Source organism: Sturnira hondurensis, unplaced genomic scaffold (genome assembly GCF_014824575.4).
Source record: "Sturnira hondurensis isolate 20B ecotype Veracruz unplaced genomic scaffold, ASM1482457v3 Scaffold0006655, whole genome shotgun sequence".
Classification (NCBI taxonomy): Eukaryota; Metazoa; Chordata; class Mammalia; order Chiroptera; family Phyllostomidae; genus Sturnira; species Sturnira hondurensis.
This window is the reverse complement of record NW_028079286.1, coordinates 2,689,145-2,713,713: the sequence shown is the minus strand read 5'-3', so window position 1 is coordinate 2,713,713 and position 24,569 is coordinate 2,689,145. Positions and strand designations below refer to the sequence as shown.

Genomic DNA, 24,569 nt, shown 5'->3' with positions numbered 1-24,569 from the left:
AGACATACTCATTTTCCAAAACTCACAGTTTTGGCATTTTGGCTGTTGTGTCATTTGTGTTCCCCTTTTGCTTTCTAATTTATTACCCATTAAAAATGTGGACTCATTCTTGTACTCGTTATCTCATCACCATTTGAAAACATTACTTTTATCCTTTTATGGTAAGTAAAACTGTATAATTAGCCAGCTATGAGAGTCAAGTAAGTAATAAATATTGGAGAATGCATAAGGTTCTGTTTATAGCCACGATTTAAATCATATCTAATTCTTGGTTATCATTTTCTAAAAACAACAGAAGACTGTTGTTTTAAACGACAGACTGCTTTGTCTGTTGCACCTTCCCTGTCAATAAAATGAGTGTAGCTTTGTGGCACTGAATCAGATGAGAACATAAGAAAGGAAAGCAGAATCCAATCACTCGATAAAGAAATTAGTTGCATCTTCTGTAATGTACAGAATATCACCAAGTTTAAGCAGGCAATTAAATGTTGTTTAAAGAAATTGCTTTAAAAATTGAAGGAATGTGTAATATATTAGGTTGCCAAAAAGCCATGGGCTTGAAAAGTCCTGGTAGTATAAAATGAACAAAAACATAGTGTGTTAGCCAGGTAGAACTCCTGGGAAAAGTTCTTAGGTGCTATGATCCTGTGTTGGTAATCATGCTACCTTTAGTTGTAAAACAAATGAAATCTTTAATATTAGCATTTTTTGTATAAAGTTTAGAAAAACTTTTTATAATTATTGTAATACTAGATGTTTGTATTTGTTTTTAAGATGTTTGGAACATTTAAGAAAATGAAACATCAGAGAATCTGACATGTTAGCTTTGGATTTTAATTTGAAATATTTAATAGATTTTAAACATATTTTATGTAATAAGTTGGTTATGAGTGAAAGAAAACCCAATATAATTGTAGCATAAACAAGATAGCTTTTTTGTCTCTGACATAAAAGTTTAGAGGCCATCCATTCAGGAACCAAGATTTTTTATTCCACAAAGACCTCAGGAACCAAGATTTTTTCCCAGTACCCTATTACACTATACCTAGGAAGACTGTAATTCGAAAGATGTAGAAATAATTTGATTAAGTGTCTAAACAGTGTCAGAGCATTCAAGATAATTGGATTTATTCCATTTATTAGTTTGGTTTATTAAATTTACAAGAGTTGCTTAGGTATTTAGAATGATTTTGGCAGTTTTGTAAGGCTCCCTCTGAGGCATTAGAAGGTTTGAGAGAATCAGACTTATTTGATTTATGAATGTAGTTTTAAATATTTCAGGCAACTTAATTTAACTGGCCTTATTATTAGAACTAATTGTTTAGGGAAATTTAATTTTTAATGAGTTAATTGAACACAAATAAAACAATAATTTTTATGCTAAAATTATAAATTATATACAAAATAAGATTTATAAGGTGAACATCAAAGCTTATAAAAACAGTTTAAAAATATTATTTTAATTAATTAAATATTAAATACAATTAGCTGTAGGTAATTTTTTACATAATATAGTCCCTCATAAGTTGACATTTCAGAAAGTAAACATATTAGTAGATAAGATGCTATGGATGTGGAGTTGAGACTGCTGAACTTATTTTTTTAACTTTTAAGTATATATTTTGTGTTGTCAAAAGGAGTAAATAATCTCTTCAATATTTGTATATCTTTTTAATAAAAGATACTTTGACAAAAAATACTTTGACAACTTTAGCTCTTTGCTGTTTGAAGATTCAGATTAAAGGGTTCTTTTGGTATAACAGTGTTGTAAACAATGCTAGCCTGTAAACAGAGGAAGTCTTTAAGACCTAACTACTTGACATAAGTGTGAGTCTAAGAAAATGCAAATGTGTGTAAAGATACAACCTAACTAAGCTTTTTATGGAAATGGTTTTCATTGCAAAATGCTATCTTCATACTTAATGTCCTTTAGCTACTTGTTTGAAGGCTATATATAATAAAAATGCCTATGTTTAAAAACTGTCTTCAAATTTGATACTATTCCAGGTTTTGGGATATTGGTTTAATAAGCTAATTGTTTCTCAAATTTTAACTTAGCTTTTAGTGTGAACGACCTTTTTGAGGAAGGGATTACCTTAGGTATTGAGCAATATCCATTTATAGTCTCCTTTCTCTGTAGATAAATGATGGCATTTTCCCTCTTCAGCAATAATAGTTTCCTTATCTGTGCCCTGATTTTAAAGACACCAATATTATATAAAAACCAAACTGTAAAATTACTAAGTTTGTGGGGTATTTCTTTGAAGAATGAAATTTTTCTTAGTATCAAAGACCCAGGCCTGCCACTAGGCCAAAATCTGTGGTTTTTGTAGGACTTGTTTTGGTTGCAAGTTTACCTTTGTGTAGTGATAGTGTGATTAGTGTCCATCTTTCCTATGGTTTTTATGTTTCATGAGGGAAGGCACTATGTGTGTTTTTCTTTGCCACTGTATCCCCAAGTTCCAAACCTTGGGTTTGACATATAGTAGATGCTCACTAAATGTGTTGAATGAGTGAGTGAATGGAAAGAATTTTGTGGTGAATGTTCATCAGTCCTTTAAAATAAAATTCATTTTTATAGAAATGTAATTTGTATATAGTCTCTCTTAGAGTTATAGATATTATATAAGTTAATTGCTTATAATCTTGAATGGCACAGAATGGAATTTTTAAAGCAGTTACCATTCTTGAAATACTTTAATAGCAGTCTTTAACCAAAATCACAAAACTATCCAACATTGCAAAATTTCATTACCCATCTGGACAGTTTCATATTTACTGTGGGGTCACAGATGTTAGTAACTCTGCTTTCTATTACTCCTTCCCTCTTATTTCTTATCTATATACTCTGACACATGGGCCATTCACATAAGCCCCCAAACCTTTACTACAACAGAATGGGTAGAGTAGTCAGGCTTTTATTGTATGATGCATACAATGTGTTTATTGAAAGGAGTTGACCCCTAAGAATTTGTAAATGTATTATCTTCTATAGTTTTTGTTTTTATTATAGTTTGTGTTTATATCTTTTTCAAGTATCATTTTTGTGTCAGATCAATATTTTCAGTAGCCTTTTTCAAATAATTTTTCATATGTATGCTCTGTATCTTTTTCTTTCCTCCTAAAATGAGTTGAGTTTATGGAATATTTTTAATCGCTCTGGTATAAAGGCCACACTGAAGCCAGTGCTTTGTCTTTGGCTGTACACTGTTTATTTTCTCTATTCTGTTTATGTTCTTAATTGGGTCTTTTTATGCTGGCAGTCATTATTTTATCATAATATTTTTTATGTTTAGAATTTTTGGGTGCTTCACAACATGCACATTAACAGGCATTTTAGTTACCAAAAGAAGTGCAGTTTTGTATTAAGTCCTTGTCATATGGCTAGGTTATCTTTTTCTTGTCCCAGTATGCCGCTTTTGGTTTTGCTAAATTGCCACTAAGTGTTCCTTTTGCATCACTTTTTTGTAGGTGTGCATTGCTAGTATTTTTCAAATTCCAGATCCTGAATTTCTTGGACTTGAGCTCACTATTACTGCTTAAAAATGAATTAGAGATTTTTTAAAAGCCAAGTAGGCTAATAGAAGAAAACCACTGTTATATGTCATATAATTTGACAAGAAGGCTGGAAATGTCACTGTATAAACAGAAAGATTAAGGATTATAGAAATTTAGTTAAAAGATATTTCAAAATAACCAAAAACAGCCAATTGCAGTTTTATAGCTGGTAACCCTGTCTCAGACATTTCCGTGGACCTTAAGGTGATTTTAATAACAGTGCATCAGAGCACTGTTAAATCAGAAAACTTCTCTGGGCATCATCAAGCAATAGAAGGAAAATTTGCTCCTATATTAGCTAATCTTTCAACTGTGTGTTATCTTCTGGTGTCACATGTGTTGGCATGACCTGCCACCTGCTTCCCTGTATATGTGTGTGGGAAGAATATGGGACTTGGGCATGGAACAGGACTAGTTGCAAATCCTTACTGCTTTTGTTGCTAGCTGCTTAACTTTTGGCAGATTAATGTAGTTTTCTGATTTTCAAATACTTTATATGAAGTATGATGTATGAAGACTTCATATGTCATGTGAAGACAACTTGTTCAAGGCTACAGCTACTGAGTGGCTAATTAGCTTGTCATAAATAATAATTTACTGCACTAAACATGCCTGGATGGCAAATATAGGGTGTGCAGTTTGACTTAATATCTATTTACTTTGGACTCTTTAGCTATTTATAAAATTGTTTTGGCCATTTATAAACATGTGTTTTGAGCACCAGCTAAACTAAGCAAGGGGAATATGGTATTTAGTTTGGGGAGGTGGGATAGAGGCATGAGAAAGATGATCACACAGGATAACATTTATTGTCAGATGCTGGAGAATGATTATGGAGAGCTGGTATGGAGGCTGCTATGGAAGAAAGGAATTTAGAGAAGCAGAGAGGAGCTGGCATAGCCTCTACTTTCCTCAACTATAAAATGGAGATAGTACTTGCCTCACAGGATTGTTGTAAGGATTCAGTGAGATGCAGTCTCTTTAAGGTATCTGTGCAATGCTCCATGACACAATGTAACTGCATTTTTTTTTACTCTTCATAGACTGAATGTAGTGGTTCCTTTTGTTATCTAAAATTTTTCCTTCCCAGAGCTCCTACCCTGTGCAACAGCATGGATGGAACTGGACAGCATTATGCTAAGTGAAATAAGCCAGGTGCTGAGGGACAAATACCATATAATCTCACCTTAAAAGGGAAGGTGGGTGCTGGGTGGAGAGGGGCAAAGGGGGAAAAACTGGGACCACTGTAATTGCATAATCGATAAAATATATTTAAAAAAGAAAAAAACACTTTTGTCTTCTACAAAGCCTAAGTTCTCAGTATGGTTTACTTGTATCAGTTTCTTTTTCTAATGGAAATCACCCACAGGAGATATGAGAATCTTGATTGGGGAAGAGATGGGCTGGAAAAGAAAGGGGCAGTTTTTTATCGGGCGAGAGGTTGGGTTTTAAGAAATGTATGTCAGAATGGCTTTCAGCTTTGAGACGGGTGGTTCCAGGGATGGAGTAGTAGGGTTCCAGGTTGGTACAAAGAAGGGAAGTATGATGAAGATAAATGAACTTTTGATATTAAGAGTGAGAGGTGTATATTTGTAAAAACATTGAATTTTCTTTATAGTCTTACTTTCTGCTCCCTTCTCTAATATGTTACACCCCTCTCCTTTGCACTTTTAGATAAAGTGTTATAATATTGCCTTTTGGCTGTCCAGGTTGGCACTCGGGTTTTGACCCATTTCGTTCTCCTATCTTTACTCATGTTCTCTCTAAATCCCTCTTTTCTTCTAGGTAAACAAGTAGGGTATTCTAAACCTGTCCTGGGTACTATTAGAACTACATTGCCTTACTCGGCCGCGTGAGTTCTCCTGAAAGAACAATAGTGGGTACAACTTCTTTCTTGTATTTCATTTCTCATAAGAAAGGATCTGGTTTTCAGAAAGGAAGGAAGGAATGGGAAAGTGGATGGATAGTGAGAAAGTGAAATTATAAAATTTGTACTTGTTGTATTTTTTTACTTTTTGGAAGATTTTTACCCTTGAATGTCTTCTTGATATGTGGATAGAGGCTTGTTTTTACAAAACTTTTGTTTATTTACTTTACTTGATGTTTCAGTACTCCTTAAAATTTATAAAATGAGGTTGTATATTTTGGCTGCACTCTCCATCATCTTAAAAAGTTGATTTAATGTCTCTAGTTGTATGATTTTAATTTATAACTTTTTGACATATATTTTTGAACCTTGATGTTCAATACATTTAAAACTCTTCTTTTAGTTTGGGAGCCAGGGAATGGGTAGAAGGTACAGAGATTTTTAGGTTTACTGAGAGTACCAAGTAAATGGAAATATCTACTACTTAGCTGATTCATTAACAATGAGATCACTACAGAAAGAAGGTCTGATTATAAATCAGAGTTATCCTTGCAAAATTTAATGATGTCAACTTTAATAGAAAGATTTAAAGTGGGCTTTCTTATGTCTATTTCCTTTTTTTAAAATTTAATTATTTTTCAAGTACAGTTTTCTATTTTTTAATTTATTTGCCTATTTCCTTTTTACCTAACTTTTCAGTTTGACATGGCCACAGTATCTATTTTAGCTTTATAATTCATTTATAGTATAAAAGTAGTTTCAAAATCCGTTTGAAATCTGCTGGGGACATATAATCCATTAATTAAATTCACACCTGTTAGAAATGATAGATTTTTGTTGTCATAGAGTGAGGAGGATGCAGCAGATGTCATTCATTCTGTGAGTGACATTGTGGCAATTGAAATGGTTTCACTTACAGTAAGAATCTTTCATGCTTCAGTGCATGAGCTATTGTGGAGATACAATGAGGTAGGAAATAATGTTCTGTGTCATAAGTTCAGCTAAGGGTGTTCTCTTCAAAAAGCTATTAGTCACAAGGCAGGGGATCCCAGGGTTTCTAGGTAAACTTTCCACCAGTAGTACTTTGTTAGTTTTTCTATTAAGTTTATATGGAGAAATTGCTGTATATATTTTCTTTCTTTTTTAAAATATATTTTATTGATTATACCATTACAGTTGTTCTATTCCCCCCTCTTCATTCCCCTCCACCCGCACACTCTCTTCCCCACCATTNTGATGTGCCTTGGTGTGTTCCTTCTTGGGTCCAACTTCTTTGGCACTCTCTGAGCTTCCTGGATTTCCTGGAAGTCTATTTCCTTTGCCAGACTGGGGAAGTTCTCCTTTATTATTTGTTCAAATACGTTTTCCACTCGTGGCTGTTTCTTTCCCCCTTCTGGTACCCCTATAATCCGGATGTTGGAAGGTTTAAAGATGTCCTGGAGGTTCCTAAGCCTCTCCTCATTGTTTTGAATTCTCATTTCTTCATTCCTTTCTGGTGGGATGTTTTGTTCTTCCTTCTGGCCCATTCCATTGATTTGAGTCCCCGTTTCCTTTCCATCACTATTGGTTTCCTGGACATCTCCCTTCATTTCAATTAGTTTAGCCTTCATATGTTCCTCTAATTTTTGACTATAATCTACCAGTTCTGTGAGCATCCTGATAAATAGTGTCCTGAATTGTGCTTCTGAGAGGCTGGCAATTTCTTGGTCGCTTAGAGTTATTGGCTCTGGGACTTTGAGTTCTTCTTGCGCCATCTTTTGGGCTGTTCGTGCCTGTTATGTAGCAGGATCCAAACTGTAGGTTTTCACCAGAGCAGGGCAACTCAGTCGCTGGGTTGTGATGTTGTATGTGGGGGCGGGGTCAATGAGGAACAATGGTGTGCCATTTGCCGTCTCCTGCTCTGGCCCCCACAGGTGGGGCAGCTGCCACTGTCACCGGGCCCACATGTTTCGTCCCACTGCATGCGAGTGTGCCACCGCCGTCAGCCCTCACCCCCTGGGGCCTGCGTGGTCTTTCTTATTGTGTGCGAACGTGCGACCGAGGTCAGTCTGCCCTGCACCCTGACTGGGTCCCGGCCACTTTCAAGCCTAGGTCTGAGGATCTTTCCTGCCCGACCCTGCTCCGCTGCTGGCTCTGCCCCTCTTACCATCCCCGTTGAACGGTTAGTGGTTGTCGGACTTCCGTATAATTCAATTTTCTGTTTTGCTGCTGTGTCTTTGTTCTCCAAACCTTTGTTGTGTTCAAACTTGGTTGTGGGAGAAGGCACAGTGTTTCCATCTATGCCTCCATCTTGGCGGAAGTCCCCTGTATATATTTTCTTTAAATCAAATTCTGCAGAGAAGAAATTGATTTGTACCTATAATCATGAGTTGTCATTCATTTGTTCCCTATTTATTTAAAAGTATGTCTTCAGCCTATGCCATCATTCAGTTCTCATTATTATTTAAAGTAAAATGTTTTAGGTAGTATTAATTTGTTTACTTATACATTGGAGAAGATAATGAAAAATGTGCCTTTTTCTTTTTAATGTATATGCTGTTTATGTTTAGGAGATTCAGTGTATACTTTTCCCTGTTAAGTTCTGAAGAAACACATTTAACAACATGATGATGCATCTGCTTATGATATGAGCTTACATTTTTTACTTTATTATTCATTAAACCATGAGAAATTTTTTAAAAAGATTTTATTTATTTACATTTACAGGGGAAGGAGAGAGGGAGAGACCCATCAATGTATGGTTGCCTCTAATTTGTCCCCTGCTGGGAACTGGCCTGCAACCTAGGCATGTGCCCTGACTGGGAATTGAACCGCAATCCTCTGGTTTGCAGGCCTGTGCTCAGTCCACTGAGCCACACCAGCCAGGGCAAACCCATGAGAAATTTTAAAGCACAACTTTTATTCTGAACTGGGATTTAACAAAAATTGTTCTTTTATAGTGTTAGAGATTTTGATTTTCAGTTTTAGAAAAGACTGTTAACTATCCAAGTGTCTCAGTCTGTTCAGGTTGCTAGAACAAAAATACCATAGACTCGGTGGCTTAAATCACACTTTCACAGTTCTGGAGGCTGGGAAGTTCAACATTAAGGTGCCAGCAGATCAATGTCTGCTGATGTTGAACTAGGAATCAATGAGGACCTGATTCCTGGTTCACAGGCAGCCAGGTTCTCTGGTTGTGTCCTCTCACAGCAGAAAGGGCAAGAGGACCCCCGGAGTCTGTTTTATAAGACCACTTATCCCATTCATCAGAGCTCCACGCCCATGACGGAATCACCTCCCATAGATTCTATCTTCTAATTCCATCACATCTGGGGTTAGGATTTTGACATATGATCTTTTGGGGGATAGAGTAGAAGACAACATTCAGTCCATAACACATAGTTTCAGTGTTCAATTCCAGTTTGAACTGTAAGCCATATTTCCTACAAGCTACTTAATTTGTTTCAGATGGAGTATTAATGAATAGGTGCTATCCATATTCTCCTATTTTACTTTGGTGTAACCTTGTCCATGTTACATTAAAAACAACATGAGGCTGCCATTGCTACTGCAGATTTTAGCCAATGCACTAAAACAGGAAAAAGAAGTAATGGTTATTATTATTATTATTTTAAACAAGTTATTCTTTATTTTATTTTAGATATTTTATTTATTTATTTGTAGAGAGAGGGGAGGGGAAGGAGAAAGAATGGGAGAGAAGCAGCAATGTGTGATTGCCTCTCATGTGTCCCCTACTGGGGACCTGGTCTGCAACCCAGGCATGTGCTCTGACTGGGAAGAAGTCATGGTTATTAATAATGGAAAGAAAAAGGAAAAATTGTCATTAATCCCATATAATATGTTTTTCTACCAATAAAATTCAAAAGAAATAATAAACTATTTGAAAATAATGAGAGTTTTGGAAGATATCTTAGGGGATATAAGATCACTGTATATTTCACTTTCAATTTCTAGTTCTGGCAATATGGCAGATTATCTGTTTAGAAAGACTCTTTCTGTAACAGCGTACCTTAAATTATTACATAAAATATTAACAAACATTATTTTTCAATGCATAACTGAGGTATTAGGAAAGGAAGGGAATTTCTTAGAACTTAACAGGAACATGCTCACTAATTGGTGTAGGTGCACACGGTCTGCTGATCCTTGGTGGCTTATCCCTGTATTTTATAGGTCTGTGTATGAAGGAATGGAGATAAAGTGTGGTGCCTAAGGAGGGAGGAAAATTCAGTGGAGAATCACCATGTAAAAGCTGGGACACCCAAAGGATGACATCCTTAGTAAGTGATGAAGGAAATAGTTCTTTCCTGCACTGAGAGTTATTGGGAATTTGTCTTGGATTTTCCAAGGGGGGCTCTGGGTAGAGTGGAAAGAAATGGACAGATACAATAACAAAAGATTTAGACATGACCGAAGAGGAAGTTAGTTAATTGGAATGTAAATGATAAAAATACCCAGTGTACATAAAGAAGAGTTGGAGAAGAAAATGAAAATTTGAGAGTCATGGAGGATAGCATCGGAAGGTCAAACATAGCTCTAATTAGAGTTTTAGAAGTAGATAATGGAAAAAATATGATAGAGGCAATATTTAAAGAGATAATAGCTGAGAATTTTCCAAGATAGAACTAAAATTCAGGACAACAATAGCATATGCATTGGCCTGGGAGAGGGAGTGAGTGGATTTGAAGAATTCACAGGAAAAGAAGGTAGAGGTGTTGATTCATTTTACACATGCTTGTTTAAATTACTGGGTAATCACTATAAGAATAGAAATGGACTCTATGATTTCTCTTCTGAAAGAGAGGAAAATGTAATGAGAAGAATTTCAATAAAAAAATAAGGCTACCAAAAACAAGGTGAAGAGAAAATGCAAAATAGTAGTATGAATCCAGATATCTCAGCAATATAAATATTATGCCATTCTTCAGTAAAATAATAATATATGTAAAAACAAAAAATAAAACAAAAGCAAAATCTAGATAGGTTAAAGCTATTTACAAAATATACCCTAAAACATACATATACATATAGGTTAAAAGTTAAGAGATTGGGAAAGATAGATCAGGCAAAATGAAAGTGGGTGTAGTTATGTTAATAGCAGACAAAACAGACTTTAAAGCAAAAGTATACCTACAAAGGAACTTGTTCTTGTGGCCATGTATAGAAATTCTTTTCAAGCACATGTGGAACATTTGTAAAAACTGACCATATACTAGACAATGAAGCAAGTTTCAATGAATTTCAAAGATTGGTATTATCCAGACCAACTACCACACAGTTAATTTAGAAGTTTATTACAACATGATAACCAGAAACATCTACACATTTGGAAGTTAAAACCAATTTCTATATAACCATGGTTGAAAGAAAAAATAACAGTGGAAATGAAAACATTGGATAAAGCTAAAATAATACTTAGAATTATTACAATAGTCTTAAATATTTATATTTAAAGAGAAAAATGCTGAAAATGAATGAACAATTTAACTTAAGTTGGAAAAGCAGTAAATATGCCCTGGCCTATAAACCCAGGCATGTGTCCTGACTGTGAATCAAATCAGCAATCCTTGGGTTTGCAGGCTGGCACTCAATCCACTGAGCCTCATCAGCCAGAGCTAATGTAATCTACTTAATATAACATATCTGTATAAAATATGTAGCAAGAATCATATTCAGTGGTGAACTGTTAAAAGCCTTGCATTTAAAATTAGGAATAAAGCAAGGAGGCTGGTATCACAAGTTTTATTTAACATCATGCAGGCACTCTTAGCCTGCAAGATAAATCCAATTACATACTAATACTCATAAAAAAGAGTTGAATTAAAGAAGCAAATTGTCATTATTTACAGAAAATACTACCAGAGAAAATTTTAAGCCAATTTGACAAATTATTAAAATGAATCAGGGAATTTAGTAAGATGGCTGGATATAAGATTAATATATGAGAAAATTAAATTTCAATATATCAGCAATAAAGGGGTAGAAAATAGAATTTTGAAAAAAGATACAAATTCCTTAAAAATCCCAGAGCACCTTGGAACAAAACTAAAAAAGGTGGGGTGGGGAGAGGTTAGGGGTGGAGGGATTGGGCAAAAAAGGAAAAAAGGGCTCATGAATATAGACAACAGTGTGGTGATTGCTTGGGGTAGGGGGTAAAAAGGGATTAAATGGTAATGGAAAAAGTGTAATACAGACAAGAAAATGAAAAAACATACAGATCTTATGTGGAAAAAATTCTAAAGCTTTGTTGAAAGATTTAAAGATGTCAGTAAATGGAGAGAAAAATGATGTTCATAGCAAAGACTGAATTTTATAAAGATGTCAGTTTTCTTAATAGTTGTACACATTCAGTCAAAATCCCATTTTGACAAAGTGACAAAGTTGAATTTACAATTTATAAAGATGAACAAAGGACCTTGGCTGGTGTAGCTGAGTGGATTGAGCACGGGCCTGTGAACCAGAGGATCGCAGTTCGACTCACAGTCAGGGCACATGCCTGGGTTGCAGGCCAGTTCCCAGCAGGGGACACAAGAAAGATGAACAAAGGGCCATGAGTAGGTAAGATACTCCTGAAGAGAGAGACTTGCTCTGCCACATAGAAGGTCTTGAGCTGTTGTATTATATACCCTGCTTTGTACTGGCTCAAAGATAGATTAACACACTAGTGGAACTAAATAGAGAGCCCAGAATCAGAATTACACACATATAGAAACTTGATTTGTGAGAGAGCTGGTATTGCAGATTATTGAAAGTGGGACAATTATTCACAATGGAGATAAAAAAGAAAATGGATCCTTACACACCTTACACAGAAATTAATTCCAGATGGTTTAAGGACTTAAATGTGAAATACAAAATTATTAAGTGTTTAGAAGACAATATATGAGAATATCTCAATGACAACATATTAGGGGAGGCTTTCATAGAAAAGACCCAAACATAATAAACCTTAAAGGAAAGAATTGATTAATTTGATTACATAAGAAATAAGAACTTCTGTTAGTCAAAAAACACTCTAAAGGGTTTAGCAGAGACGTTTCAAGATGATGTATTTTGCCCTGACTGGTGTAGCTTAGTGGACTGAGTGCGGGCCTGTGAGGCAGGGAGTCGCCGGTTTGATTCCCAGTCAGGGCACATGCCTGGGTTGCAGGCCAGGTCCCCAGTGGGGGGCGCATGAGAGGCAACCATATATTGATGTTTCTCTCTCACTCTTTCTCCTTCCTGCCCCCTCTTTCTAAAAATAAATTTTTTAAAAAGATGATGTATTTAAATGCTTAGTGTATTTGATTAATGTATTTGATATTTACACAGCTGGAATATATTTTAGGAACAAATTTCTAGTAAGTACATAGAAACTGAAGGAAACACACTCATGTCCAACATCATCTTACCACTAGTTCAGGGAGATAGAGGAAAAATAATTATTGTATGTTGTATTACTCAGCCATTAATAACATTTACATGCTTTTCACATGAAAATTATAATTACAGCTGAGAGGATAAATGCATGAAGAGTGTGCCTGTGCTTACGAAAAAGAGCGAAATCCTATCATAGTCAATGAAGTAACTAAAAACCGTCAAACTGTGAATAAGGCTTAGGGATTAGTTAATTGCATTGTATCAATGTTCATTTCCTGGTTGTGATAATTGTACTATGGTTATATTAGATGTTAACATTAGGGAAAGCCAGGTGAAGGGAATGCGAGCACTGTACTAGTTTTTGACCCTCTGTTAAAAAAATCAGTTGAGAATTGCTGGCTCAAAGGAGTAAGAAATGGGAGAGAGTTGGCAGATTATTGAATTTTAGTAATAATTTTATAGTACAAGTTGACTCTTTAATCTGTATGCATATGTAATTCAAGAAAATAAAAAGTAGAAAATGCAGAGCACAATAAAGAAAAGTTATTACCATACTCTGAAAATTTAAGTTAGATGGTTTGGAAAGGATTTATAAAGTTATGTGGCAAAAAATGTTGCTATCAAATTAGGTATGGGGGAGACTGAGTTTGTTTAGTCAGAAATTAAAGAGGGTAATCACAGAAGACTATACATATATATATATATACACACACACACACACACTCTTAAACAATTTACTTTAACTTAAAACATTAAAATGTTTGCTTATTAACAAGTCTTTTGATGAAAGACGATGGCTTTTTCTTTGAGTAGGGATCCAGGGAATAGAGTTCAGCAATAGATTTCTCATTTATTCCTGTATGTTTTATCTACAATTTTCAATTCAGTCTCTTTAAAGAAAAGAAAGAACTGAAGAATATATGATGAAATCGGAATACATAATCATGCTAGATTTTTTTGATTTTGTCCTAAACTTTTTATCTCAATATAAGTTCTGATTGCATAGGATAAGAGGGCTTCTACTGTGCTTTGTTATGAAGTGGGGTATGGTAGCCACAATGAGTGGGGATGTGGCTGCACACGTCAGTTGATACAAGACACTATTTTATAAACAACCTTTTGTTGTTTATGTAGTGTATTTTCTTTTTTTGTACTTGAGTATAAACAATGGATTGTTTTTTTCTTGTGATTAATGTAATTTCTTATCTCAGATTATAAATTCTATTTTTCACCTCCCCCATATTTATTGAGAAATAATTGACACACATCACTGTATAAGTTTAAGGCATAGAGCATGGTGGTGTGCTGCGTGCACTGTGAATTGATTTCCACAGTAGGTTCAGCTAACATTTATTCTCTCATAGCTACAATAAAAAAATATAGAATAAATGAAAAAAAGAAAAAAAATTTACCTTGTGCTGAGAACTCTTTGGATATACTCTCTTAACTACTTTCCTATATGTTACACAGCAGTGTTACAGTCATCATGCTATGCATTACATACCTAGCACTTATTTATCTTATAGCTGGAAGTTTATGCCTTTTGACCACCTTCTTTTGTTTCCTCTCCCCCACTCGCTATCCCTGGTAACTACAAGTGTGATCTCTTCCTATGAGGTTTTTTTTTTAAGATTCCACATACATGTGAGATGATATATGCAGATTTGCCTTTGTCTTACTTATTTCACTTAGCCTAATGCCTTCATGGTCCATCCATGTTGTTGCAAGTGGTAGGATTTCCTCATTTTTTTATGGCTAAATAATAGTCCATTGTACACAGGGTCCAGCACAAATAACACCCCTTTTTAATTGTAATTTTGAAACATAACAAACATAATATAACACTCGGGCACTCCATATGACATTTTAGGTGAAATGTTCAAATTAAAACTATAAATTATTACACTCATATTATTGCCTCCCAACCACACTCAAGCAGGTGTTCCTTCTATGGTACTCTGTATATTGCTATGTATCACAACCTCCCTATCCATTCATCCACTGATGGACACTTAGGCTGTTACCACATCCTGACTATTGTAAATAATGCTGCTCTGGCCCTAGCTGGTGTGGCTCAGTTAGTTGGAATGCCCCATAAATGGAAAGGTTGTGGGTTCGATCCTGTCAGGGCACATACATAGGTTGTGGGTTCAGTCCCCTGTCAGGGCGTACAAGAAGCAACCAGTCGATGTTTCTCTCTCACATTGATGTTTCTACTTCTCTCTCTCTCCTTCCTTGCTCTCTAAGAGCAATGAAAAAATGTCCTGAGGTGAGGACAAAAAAATAAATAATAATGCTTCTGTGAACATGGGAGTGCAGATATCTTTTTGAGTTAGTGTTTTTGTTTTCTTTGGATAGATTTCCAGTAGTGAAGTGGCTGGATTGCATGGTAGCTCCATTTTTTATTTTTTGAGGATTCTTCATACTGTTTTCCATATTGGCTGTAGCAATGTACGATCTCACCAACAGTGCACAAAGATTCCCTTTTCTCTACATTCACGCCAGCATTTGTTATCTCTTGCCTTTTTGATGAAAACCATTCATACAGGTGTAAGGTGATATCTTTCTGGCTTTAATTTTCATTCCCTTAATGACTAGTGAGGTCGAGCATCTTTTTATGTACCTGTTGGCCTGTTGTAATCTTTGGAGAAATGTGTATTCAGGTCCTTTGCCTATTTTTAAATTGGTTTCAAAGAAGACGAGCAACCCAATTAAAAAATGGGCAAAGGACTTGAACAGACATTTCTCCAAGGAGGACATACAGAGGATCCAGCGACACATGAAAAAATGCTGGATATCATTAACTATCAGAGAGATGCAAATTAAAACCACAATGAGATACCACTTAACACCAGTCAGAATGGCTATCATAAACAAAGAAACAAACAACAAGTGTTGGAGAGGTTGTGGGGAAAAGGGGACCCTAGTTCACTGTTGGTGGGATTGCAGACTGGTACATCCACTATGGAAAATAGTATGGGATTTTCTAAGAAAACTAAAAATGAGCATACCTTTTGACCCAGCAATTCCACTATTAGGAGTATATCCTAAGAACCCTGAAACACCAATCCAAAAGAACCTATGCACCCCAATGTTCATAGCAGCACAATTCACGATAGCCAAGAGTTGGAAGCAACCTAGATGCCCATCAGTTAATGAGTGGATCAAAAAGCTATGGTACATATACACAATGGAATTTTATGCTGCAGAAAGAAAGAAGGAGCTCCTACCTTTGCAACATCATGGGTGGAACTGGAAAGCATTATGCTGAGCGAAATAAGCCAGGAGGTGAAAGACAAATACCATATGATATCACCATTAACAGGAATCTAAACAAAACAAACAAGCAAGCAAATATGACCAATGACACTCAGATACGGAGCAGGCTGACAGGGACCAGAGGGGAGAGGGGAGAGAATCACAGGGGAAAAGGGGATGGACTCATATGAACAATTATAAAGGACACATGGACAATAACTAAGGTGGGGGGCGGAAATGGGAGGGAGGTGGGGAGCATGGGGCGGGGGGCGGGCAGGGCTGGGAATATAAGACAGAAAACTGTACTTGAACAAGAATTAAATAAAAATAAATAAATAAATTGGTTTCATTGAATTTTTGCTGTGGACTGGTGTGAGTTATTTATGTAATTTGGATATTAACCCCTTGTCTGATATATGGTTTATAACTTTTTTCCCATTCCATAGATTTTCTTTTTACTTTGCTGTCTGTGTCTTTTGCTCTGCATGAGCCTTTTAGTTTGATGTAGTCCCACTTGTTTATTTTTTATTTTGTTGCTTATTTTTTAAGTGTTATATCAAAAAATCATTACCAAGACCCTCATCAGTGAGGTTTATGCCTGTTTTTTCCTAGTCATTTCATGGTTTTATATTCTACATTTAAGTCTTTAGCGCATTTTGAGTTGACTTGTGTGAGTGCTGTGAGGTATGGGCTCATTTTTATTCTTTTACATGTGACTATCCATTATCCCAGCACCATTTACAGAAGAGACTGTCTTTTTTCCATTGAATACTCTTGGCTTCCTTGTCAAATATCAGTTGACTGTATATGGTTATGTTTATTTCTGGGCTCTTGATCTGTTCCACAGTATATTTGTCTCTTCCACATTTTTTATTGTGGTAAAAAAGCAATTTACCACAATAAATTGATGAAATTGATGAAATTTACTATCTTAAACCTTTTTAAGTATATGGTCCAGTGGTGTGAAATACATTCACAGTATTGCACAACTATCACTACCATTCATTGACATAGTTCTTTTTATCTTGTAAAACTGAAACTTTATACCCATTAAACAATAACTTCCCATTGCCACCTCTCCCTGCCCTTGGCAACACCCTGTTTTACTTTCTGTCTGTATAATTTTGACTACTCTTAAGTACTTCATATAACTGAAACCATACAGTGCACAAGGGTTCTAATTTTTCCTTATTCTCACCTCACTTGTTATATTCTGTTTTTTTTTCAATTTAATTTATTTAGTTTTAGACTGAGGGAGAGGGAGGGACAAAGATGGGGAGAGAGACATCAGTGTGAGGGAGAAACGTTGATCAATTGCCTCTTGCACGTGCCCTGACTGGAACCAAACCAACAATCCAGTTATGTGCCCTGACCAAGAATCAACAGGTGAGCTCTCTTGCTTGTGGGATGACACCCAACCAAACGAGCCACACTGGGCAAGGCCATTTTTTTTTCTTTGTTTTTTATGGTAGCCATCCTAATACGTGTGAGGTAGTATCTTGTAATTTTGATTTGTATTTTTACTCATGATCAGTGATGTTGTACATTTGTCTTTCATGTGTTTATTGGTTATTTGTATATCTTCCTTGGAGAAGTTTCTGTTTACTTCTTTTGCCCATTTTTGAATTGGGTGTTTGTGTTTGTTGACTTTTATGAGTTTTCTATTTATTCTTACAAGATATATGATTAGCAAATACTTTCTCCCATTCTGTGGCTTGCCTTTTCACTCTTGATATGGTCTTTCATTGCAGACTAAAAAATCTCCATGAATTCCAATTTGTCTATCATTTCTTTTGTTGCCTGTGCTTTTGGTGTCATAGCCAAGAAATCATTGACAAACCCAATAACGTGAACATTTGCCCTGTGTTTTCTTCTAAGAATTATATAATTAGCTCTTATACTTATGTCTTTAATTCATTTTATTTTTTTGCGGTGCTAATTAAAGGTCCAATTTTATTCTTTTGCATGTGGATCAAATTTTTTCAAAACCATTTGAAAAGATCCTCCTTTCCACATTGAGTGATCTTGTCCTCGCCCCTCTTCCCCAAGTCAGAAAACCTTTGACTATATACAGGGTCAGGCAAAAGTAGGTTTACAGTTGTTTGTATGTCAAGTAGTACAATAATTAATGGATAATACTACAAGAATAACCTCTGCATTTTGTGTACTCACAACTACTTTTGCCCCGCCCTGTATGTAGGGTTTATATCCGAGATCTCTATTCTATTTCATTGGTCTCTATGCCTGCCTTTATGCCAGTAATATACTATTTTGATTACTGTAGCTTCGTAGTAAGTTTTAAACTCAAAAAGTCCTCCGGCTTTGTTGTTTTTCCAAAATTGATTTCCCTGTTTGGGATTTCTTGATTTTTGCATATAAAATTCAGAGTGGATTTTTCTATTTCTGTAAAAAATGTTATGGCGATTTTGATAGAGATTGTATTGATTATGTAGATTGCTTTGGATAGTATTGACATCTTAACAATATTAAGTATTCTAGTCAGTGACCTTGATGTGTGTTTCCTTTAGTTTTCATCTAGAATTTCTTCCAACAATGTTTTATAGTTTTCATTGTACAAGTTTTTTACTTCTTTAGTAATGTTAAATCTTAAGTTTTTTTATTGTTTTGAGACTGATATAAGTAGAATTGTTTTCATAATTTCAATTTCAGATTGTTCATTATTAGTATATAGAAGTGCATCTGACTTTTTGTGTGTTGACTTTGTATCCTGCTACTTTGCTGAATTCATTTATGAGTTTTAGCAGGTTTTTTTTTTGGTGTAGAATAGTCAGGGTTTTCTATTTATAAGATTATGTCATCTGTAAACAGAGAATACTTCCTTTCCAGTTTGGATGCCATTTATTTATTTTTCTTGCTTGATCCTTTTGGCTATAACTTTCAATATTATGTTGAATAGAAGTGGCAAAAGAGGGCATCCTTGTCTTTTTTCTGATCTTAGGGGAAAAACTTTGTCTTTTACCATTGAGTGTGCTGCTTGCTGTGGGTTTTGTATATATATATATATATATATATATATATATGGCTTTTATTGTGTTGATGTACAAAATAGAGTTTTTCTACTTTTTTTGGATTTGTATACTTTTCGAATTCTTCAAGTAAAGAAAAAATAAAAAGAAATACAGAGAACAGATTAGATGTGTTTGTATGTGCACATCTATGTGCAAATATTCATGTATATAGATCCTACATAAGTATATATATATAGTCTATATATCTGTATATATGAAAAATTGGTGGAGAACATTATTTATTGAGGCTATTTTTTAAAAACATACTTGAAAGTGGTAGATGAATTGCTCCTAATAAAACAATATCCCAAATATTTGTAAATGTTCCTTCCATTGGTAGTATTAGTTTTCTGCTTGGTAAATGTTTAAATTGTTGCATATTGAGGTGAATTAGTTGGAGGTTAAAAGAACAGCAGTATGAGTAGTCTGTATTTTTAATTTGACACTCTTTGATGAGAAAACAAGTCAGTATATTTATATATAATGACTCATCTAAAAAAGATATTTATTTTTCTTTTTTTTTTATTTTAGGCAACCTAATGAGGCCTCTTTTGAATTATGGTATTGCTTGGTGAGCACATCTTTTTTACTTTATATTGCTTTTCAGAACACTGCTGATTAATTTATGTAAATTAGTTATATTTTTGGTTTACTGTTGTAGTATGTCTATGGGCTTCCTGGTTGAAGAGACTGCACCAGTTGTTTGGAGAGGCCTCATGGTAATGTCAGCCATTGAGAAACTGTTGAGGCAGGTAAGAAAATTGCATGAAGTATCATTTTATTATTGGCACACTGTGGTTAATGCAGTTGCTGATTGAAGAGCTACTAAAATTTGCATTTAGGTTTCAGATGTTTTGCAAAACAATCCAGTTGATAAACTGAATGGATAACAAATTATGTGGCGCCAAATTTGACTGTTACATGATTTCATCTCTCATTACTTATGAGTATTAAAAATCCAGTGCCTTATTTTATATTGTTCTGTTGAGTCTGCAGTCGGATGGGGAAATCTATTTTATAAGTAATCTTTCTTTAGATTTATGGTTAATTTCATTGTGGCCAATATGAGCTTTAAGGGCAATGTAGAAATTATTCAGATGTAGAAAAAGATTATAGAACCTGTATTCCTTCAAAACAAAATAAAATTTTGTTTTACTCTTGAGTATAGATGGCTGTATATTTGTGTGTATAGTATCTGTCCAATCTAATTTATCCTTAAGGAAGAGAACAGTTGATTGGATAATCTAAAAATCAGATGGGCTATATGTTATTTATAGGAATAAATTTTATTTTCTTTCTTAGTAGCTGTAAGTTTATAGTTAACTATATTCTAGGAAAATACAATAAATAATTTGAATTTTCTCCACTGATTTATAACAATTACCTCCTGTTCATTCAGATTTTACTTTGGGTCAGCTACTGTGCTGTAGGCTGACATAATCTAATCATAGATATTTTTATATATGTATTCATACATATATAATTACTTCTAGTTGTGAATGTAGGTCAGATGAAATATGTCTTGAACTCTGACATGTATAAGTTTGAACTCTGAAACTTTTTGTTTTTCATTGTAACATTTTGTCTTTCTTCTGTTTAAGTTCTAATAAATGTGCTCTTCTCTCTCTGGTCTCAGAATCATACAGTTTCCCTAGTGCATTTATTTAAGTGTCTTGGCTGCATCTCCTCTTCTTCTATACTCAGTTCCCTGAGTAGGTTATTTCAGTTTTACTCTCAACAACACCTTTTCTTTCTCAATTCCTTGTTGACCTTAACCTTGATTTGTGTAGGTTAACTCAGCCTCTTTTTTCTTTTCTTTTTTTCCCTGGAAATTCTAAGCCAATCTGTATTCAATTTATAGTTAGAGTCAAGGGATATTTGAAAACACGAAAAGGAAAATTCTGATTTTGTTGAGAATATTCTAAACAGGAATTTCCCCCCTCCTATCATAGTGTTATAATTCTCCCAAGGAAGTGATTCAGAACTCCTCCCAGGCCTTTATGGATGGCGGCAGAAGGCAGAAACAGTTCAGCTTTCCACGGTGATCAGAAACTTAGAGAGTCAAGTCACTGCTAAGGGACACAGAGACCCAGGCCAATCTTCGAGCTCAAGGTTGCAGGGTTCCCATGTACTCACAGCCTGTCCCCAGAAAGATGTGTACAAGTTCTCTTTTTTCTACCTCTAGGGTCCTTTTTAAAATCTCAGGGACTGTTTAAAGCTCAGTTTCCAACAGGTGACAGAAGCATCCTTTTCAATGAGCCCTTGAGATGGGGGAGAGAGAGCATGTGTGTGTGTGCCCTCAGGAGAGGGCCAAAGGGAGTTTCCCACAGCCTGAGATTATACTTGACAGTACCAAATAGTTAGGCTGCAAAAAGGTTGTGTCTGAAGTTCAAACTTATATTAACACCTGCTTTTATAAATGAACAAAATGCCTTGAGTCTAGAGGTGTAAGGATCGAAAGTCTAAAGGAACCAGAGCATGTTGTTGTTGTTGTTGTTGTTGTTGTTATTAAATGTCAGTAAAGAGAGGACAGACAGGATCCCAATTCCACATTCTCAGCCAATGCCCTGCCATTACCCAGCCTCTTTTACCTACTGTTCAAAACTGTCAGAAAAATATAGAATAATTGTGTTAATTACTAACATTACAGAATTTTTGATTTCCCAGTTCAGTGACAGTCTCGACACTTAAGTCATCTTATTTCATTCATTATTTTTCTCAATATTTATCAGTCTCAGCTTAAAATATTTAGAGGATTTGATAGTCTAGTAGAGGACCTACTAGAGATTTAACAGTTTGTCTGTCTGAACCTAAATTGTATCAGAGTTACAGATTACTCTGATGAGTACTGAAGATACATATTTAGCAAACATACTACCAAATATCAGGATGAAAGATAGGATGAGAAAAGGGATCCGTAACTTATTTTGTTGGGTTACTTAGAGGGTACCTAAAGTATCCTCTAGGATATTAGGGTATTAGACTGCAGATTTACCTCGCACCCTTTTGTAAGGTTACTTTTATTATCTGTACATTTTAACGTGAGCTGCAAAATTGATATTTTCAGGCTGTGCTATGCTGGTCATTTGAGCTGCTAATTGTGGAGTGTTTCATTTTTGTTAGGGAGCAGGTGAACATTTGGTAAGTTTAACATCCTTTGTGAAAACTCAGTATATAGCTTTATAGGTGCTCTGTACAGCAGTGTATTGTAGAGGGGACAATGTTCTAGTAGTTTCTCTCATGTACTTTACCAGTTACTATTTTGGGAGGGAAAGAAAAATACTTGTGGTCAGCCTACCATCTTGAACTGGACGGTTGGCTTAAAGTTTTTTTTCCCTCCTCCTTACAATAATTTATTGAGCCTGTAAGTATAGGGCATGCACAGATCTTAGATGTATAGTTCAATGATTTTTGAGAGGTACATATATTTTATGTAATCGCACCCCCCATCAAGACAGAGAACATTTCTGCTTCCCTAGAAAGTTTCCATGGGCACCCTGCTATTCAACCCCTCACCTCTAGGCCATCCTGTTGTGATTGTTATCACCATGAATGAGTTTTCCATGTTCTCACACTTTATATAAATGGAATCCTACAGGATGTAACCTTTTGTAATGTGTTTTTTCTTAACCTAATGCTTTTGAAATTCATCCTTATTGTTGCTTATATCAGTAGTTGAGTCATTTTATTGCCAAATACTATTCCATTGCATGAATATAACCACATATTGTTTGTATTCATGCAATGAATATAACCACATATCTTTTGTTGATGGACATTTGGGTAGTCTTCAGTTTGGGGCTGTTATGAATAATGCTGCCTTAAATACCTGTACACGTGTTCATAAGAGTTCCAGTTGCTTCACATCTTTGTCAACATAGTGGTGTAAAATAGTTATCTCATGGTTTTAATTTGTGCTTCCCTTATTATCATGATATTGAGCCCCCTTTTGTGTGCGTATTAGATGTTGTTTTATCTTTTTTTGTGGAGTGTGCATTCAAGTCTCTTACTCCTTTTTTTATTGGCTCATTTTTCTTCTTGTAATCAAATTGCAAATGTTTTAATACATTTTACCTAAGAGTTCACTGTCAGATATATGTATCAGGACATCTTCTCTCAGTCTGTGGCTTGCCTTTTGATGAGCTGAAGTTTTAATGAAATCCACTTTTTCAAAAAAATTTTTTTTACTTCTTATTGATTTTTGTATTTTCTCTAAACATTCTTAGTCTATTGTAAGGGTATAAAGATATTCTTGTGTTCTTTTCTCTCAGAACTTTATAGTTCTAGCTTGTATATCTTGAATTAATTTTTGTATGTGAAGTAAGATAAGGGTCATGGTTTATGTTTTTTTAATTTGTGGTATAATAGGAAATATATTTACTCTCTGTTTTGGGGTCATGGTACAAAACTCCTAAAATCTTTTCAATTTCCTGGGTAATGATAGGAGTGCCTTTTGTCAGGCATAAGGAGCCCCCTTTGAACATGACTGAGTTCATGCTAGTGAGGGGACTTAGGGTGGGGCCCCTAGGCAGCCTCAGGATGGGACTGGTTGCCAGAATGATCAAGTGTTTAGAGGGTTGGGATGTCTGGTCCCACCCACCGATCTCCGGAAAGGGGGTGGTGGAGTAGGCTGCAGGTTAAGCTCTGTAAAACTCTTGAACAACAAAATTCATTGAGCTACTGGGTTGCATTTTTGGAGCTCTTCAACTGATTTCAGTGTGTTAATGAGATTGGGAACCACTGGTTTGCAGTTTAACAATGATAGGTTAGTGAGAATGGGGATTGAAAAAGGACAAGGAGATAACAGACATTAGGTGGCCATTTGTGATCCTTTAGTGGCAGTGAGTGAAAAAAGTCAGATTACGGGGGTTTAAGAATGGATTTATAGGAAGACCATGGAGGTAGAGGTACCCTAGAGATTCTGTTGATTAGATAAAATAGGCCATGTGGTGGAGTGTAAGGCTGGGGAAAAATAAAAGAAAATAGGATGGAAGCTTAAGAAAACATGGTAGCAAATAAAATCCCTTTTCATTTATTTTTCAGAAGGGATGGTCATACTTTTTCCAAGGTATAGGATGCAGTAAAGAGGGACTGAAGATTCTGGAAAATGAGAGGATTATTGACAGAGGAATCTTAGGAAAGAGTCAAAGGGAATGTGTTAGTAGATGAGCTATTTTTGGAAAGTAAGTATGTAGTTCCAGGTAGAATGGAAAGAAGAGCAGGTTAGGGAACTTCATCAACCTAGCACTAAAAAGAGGTTAACAAAAGTTATTAGTTCCTTGACTTTTCACAGTGGAAAAAGATAGTGAGTTTACTCAATAGAGAAAATTTGGTTCATAATTTCTGTAGTCCTAAAAATTATCTGGGGAGCTCGTTGAAAACTGAGATTTATAGCCTCCCCATTCCACTCCCTCACTTGGCTTTTCCTTCAGTGGGTCCCAGCAAAAGCCAGAGTTGACACGTTTCATAGGTTATCCTAAGACACTACTAATGCTGCA

General features: G+C 35.2%; 1 protein-coding gene across 2 annotated transcripts in view; it reads left to right on the top strand.

The window, feature by feature from the left end:
* Positions 1–24,569, top strand: part of NUBPL (NUBP iron-sulfur cluster assembly factor, mitochondrial) — a 253,234-nt gene that overhangs the window by 67,815 nt on the left and 160,850 nt on the right. The window contains exons 5-6 of one of the 2 annotated variants that reach the window (XM_037050263.1): positions 19,603–19,642; positions 19,733–19,823. The exons of the other annotated variant lie outside the window; for it this stretch is intronic. Coding sequence (XP_036906158.1) covers positions 19,603–19,642; positions 19,733–19,823 — 131 coding nt within the window. The remainder of the gene's footprint in view (positions 1–19,602; positions 19,643–19,732; positions 19,824–24,569) is intronic. 2 annotated transcript variants of the gene reach the window in all.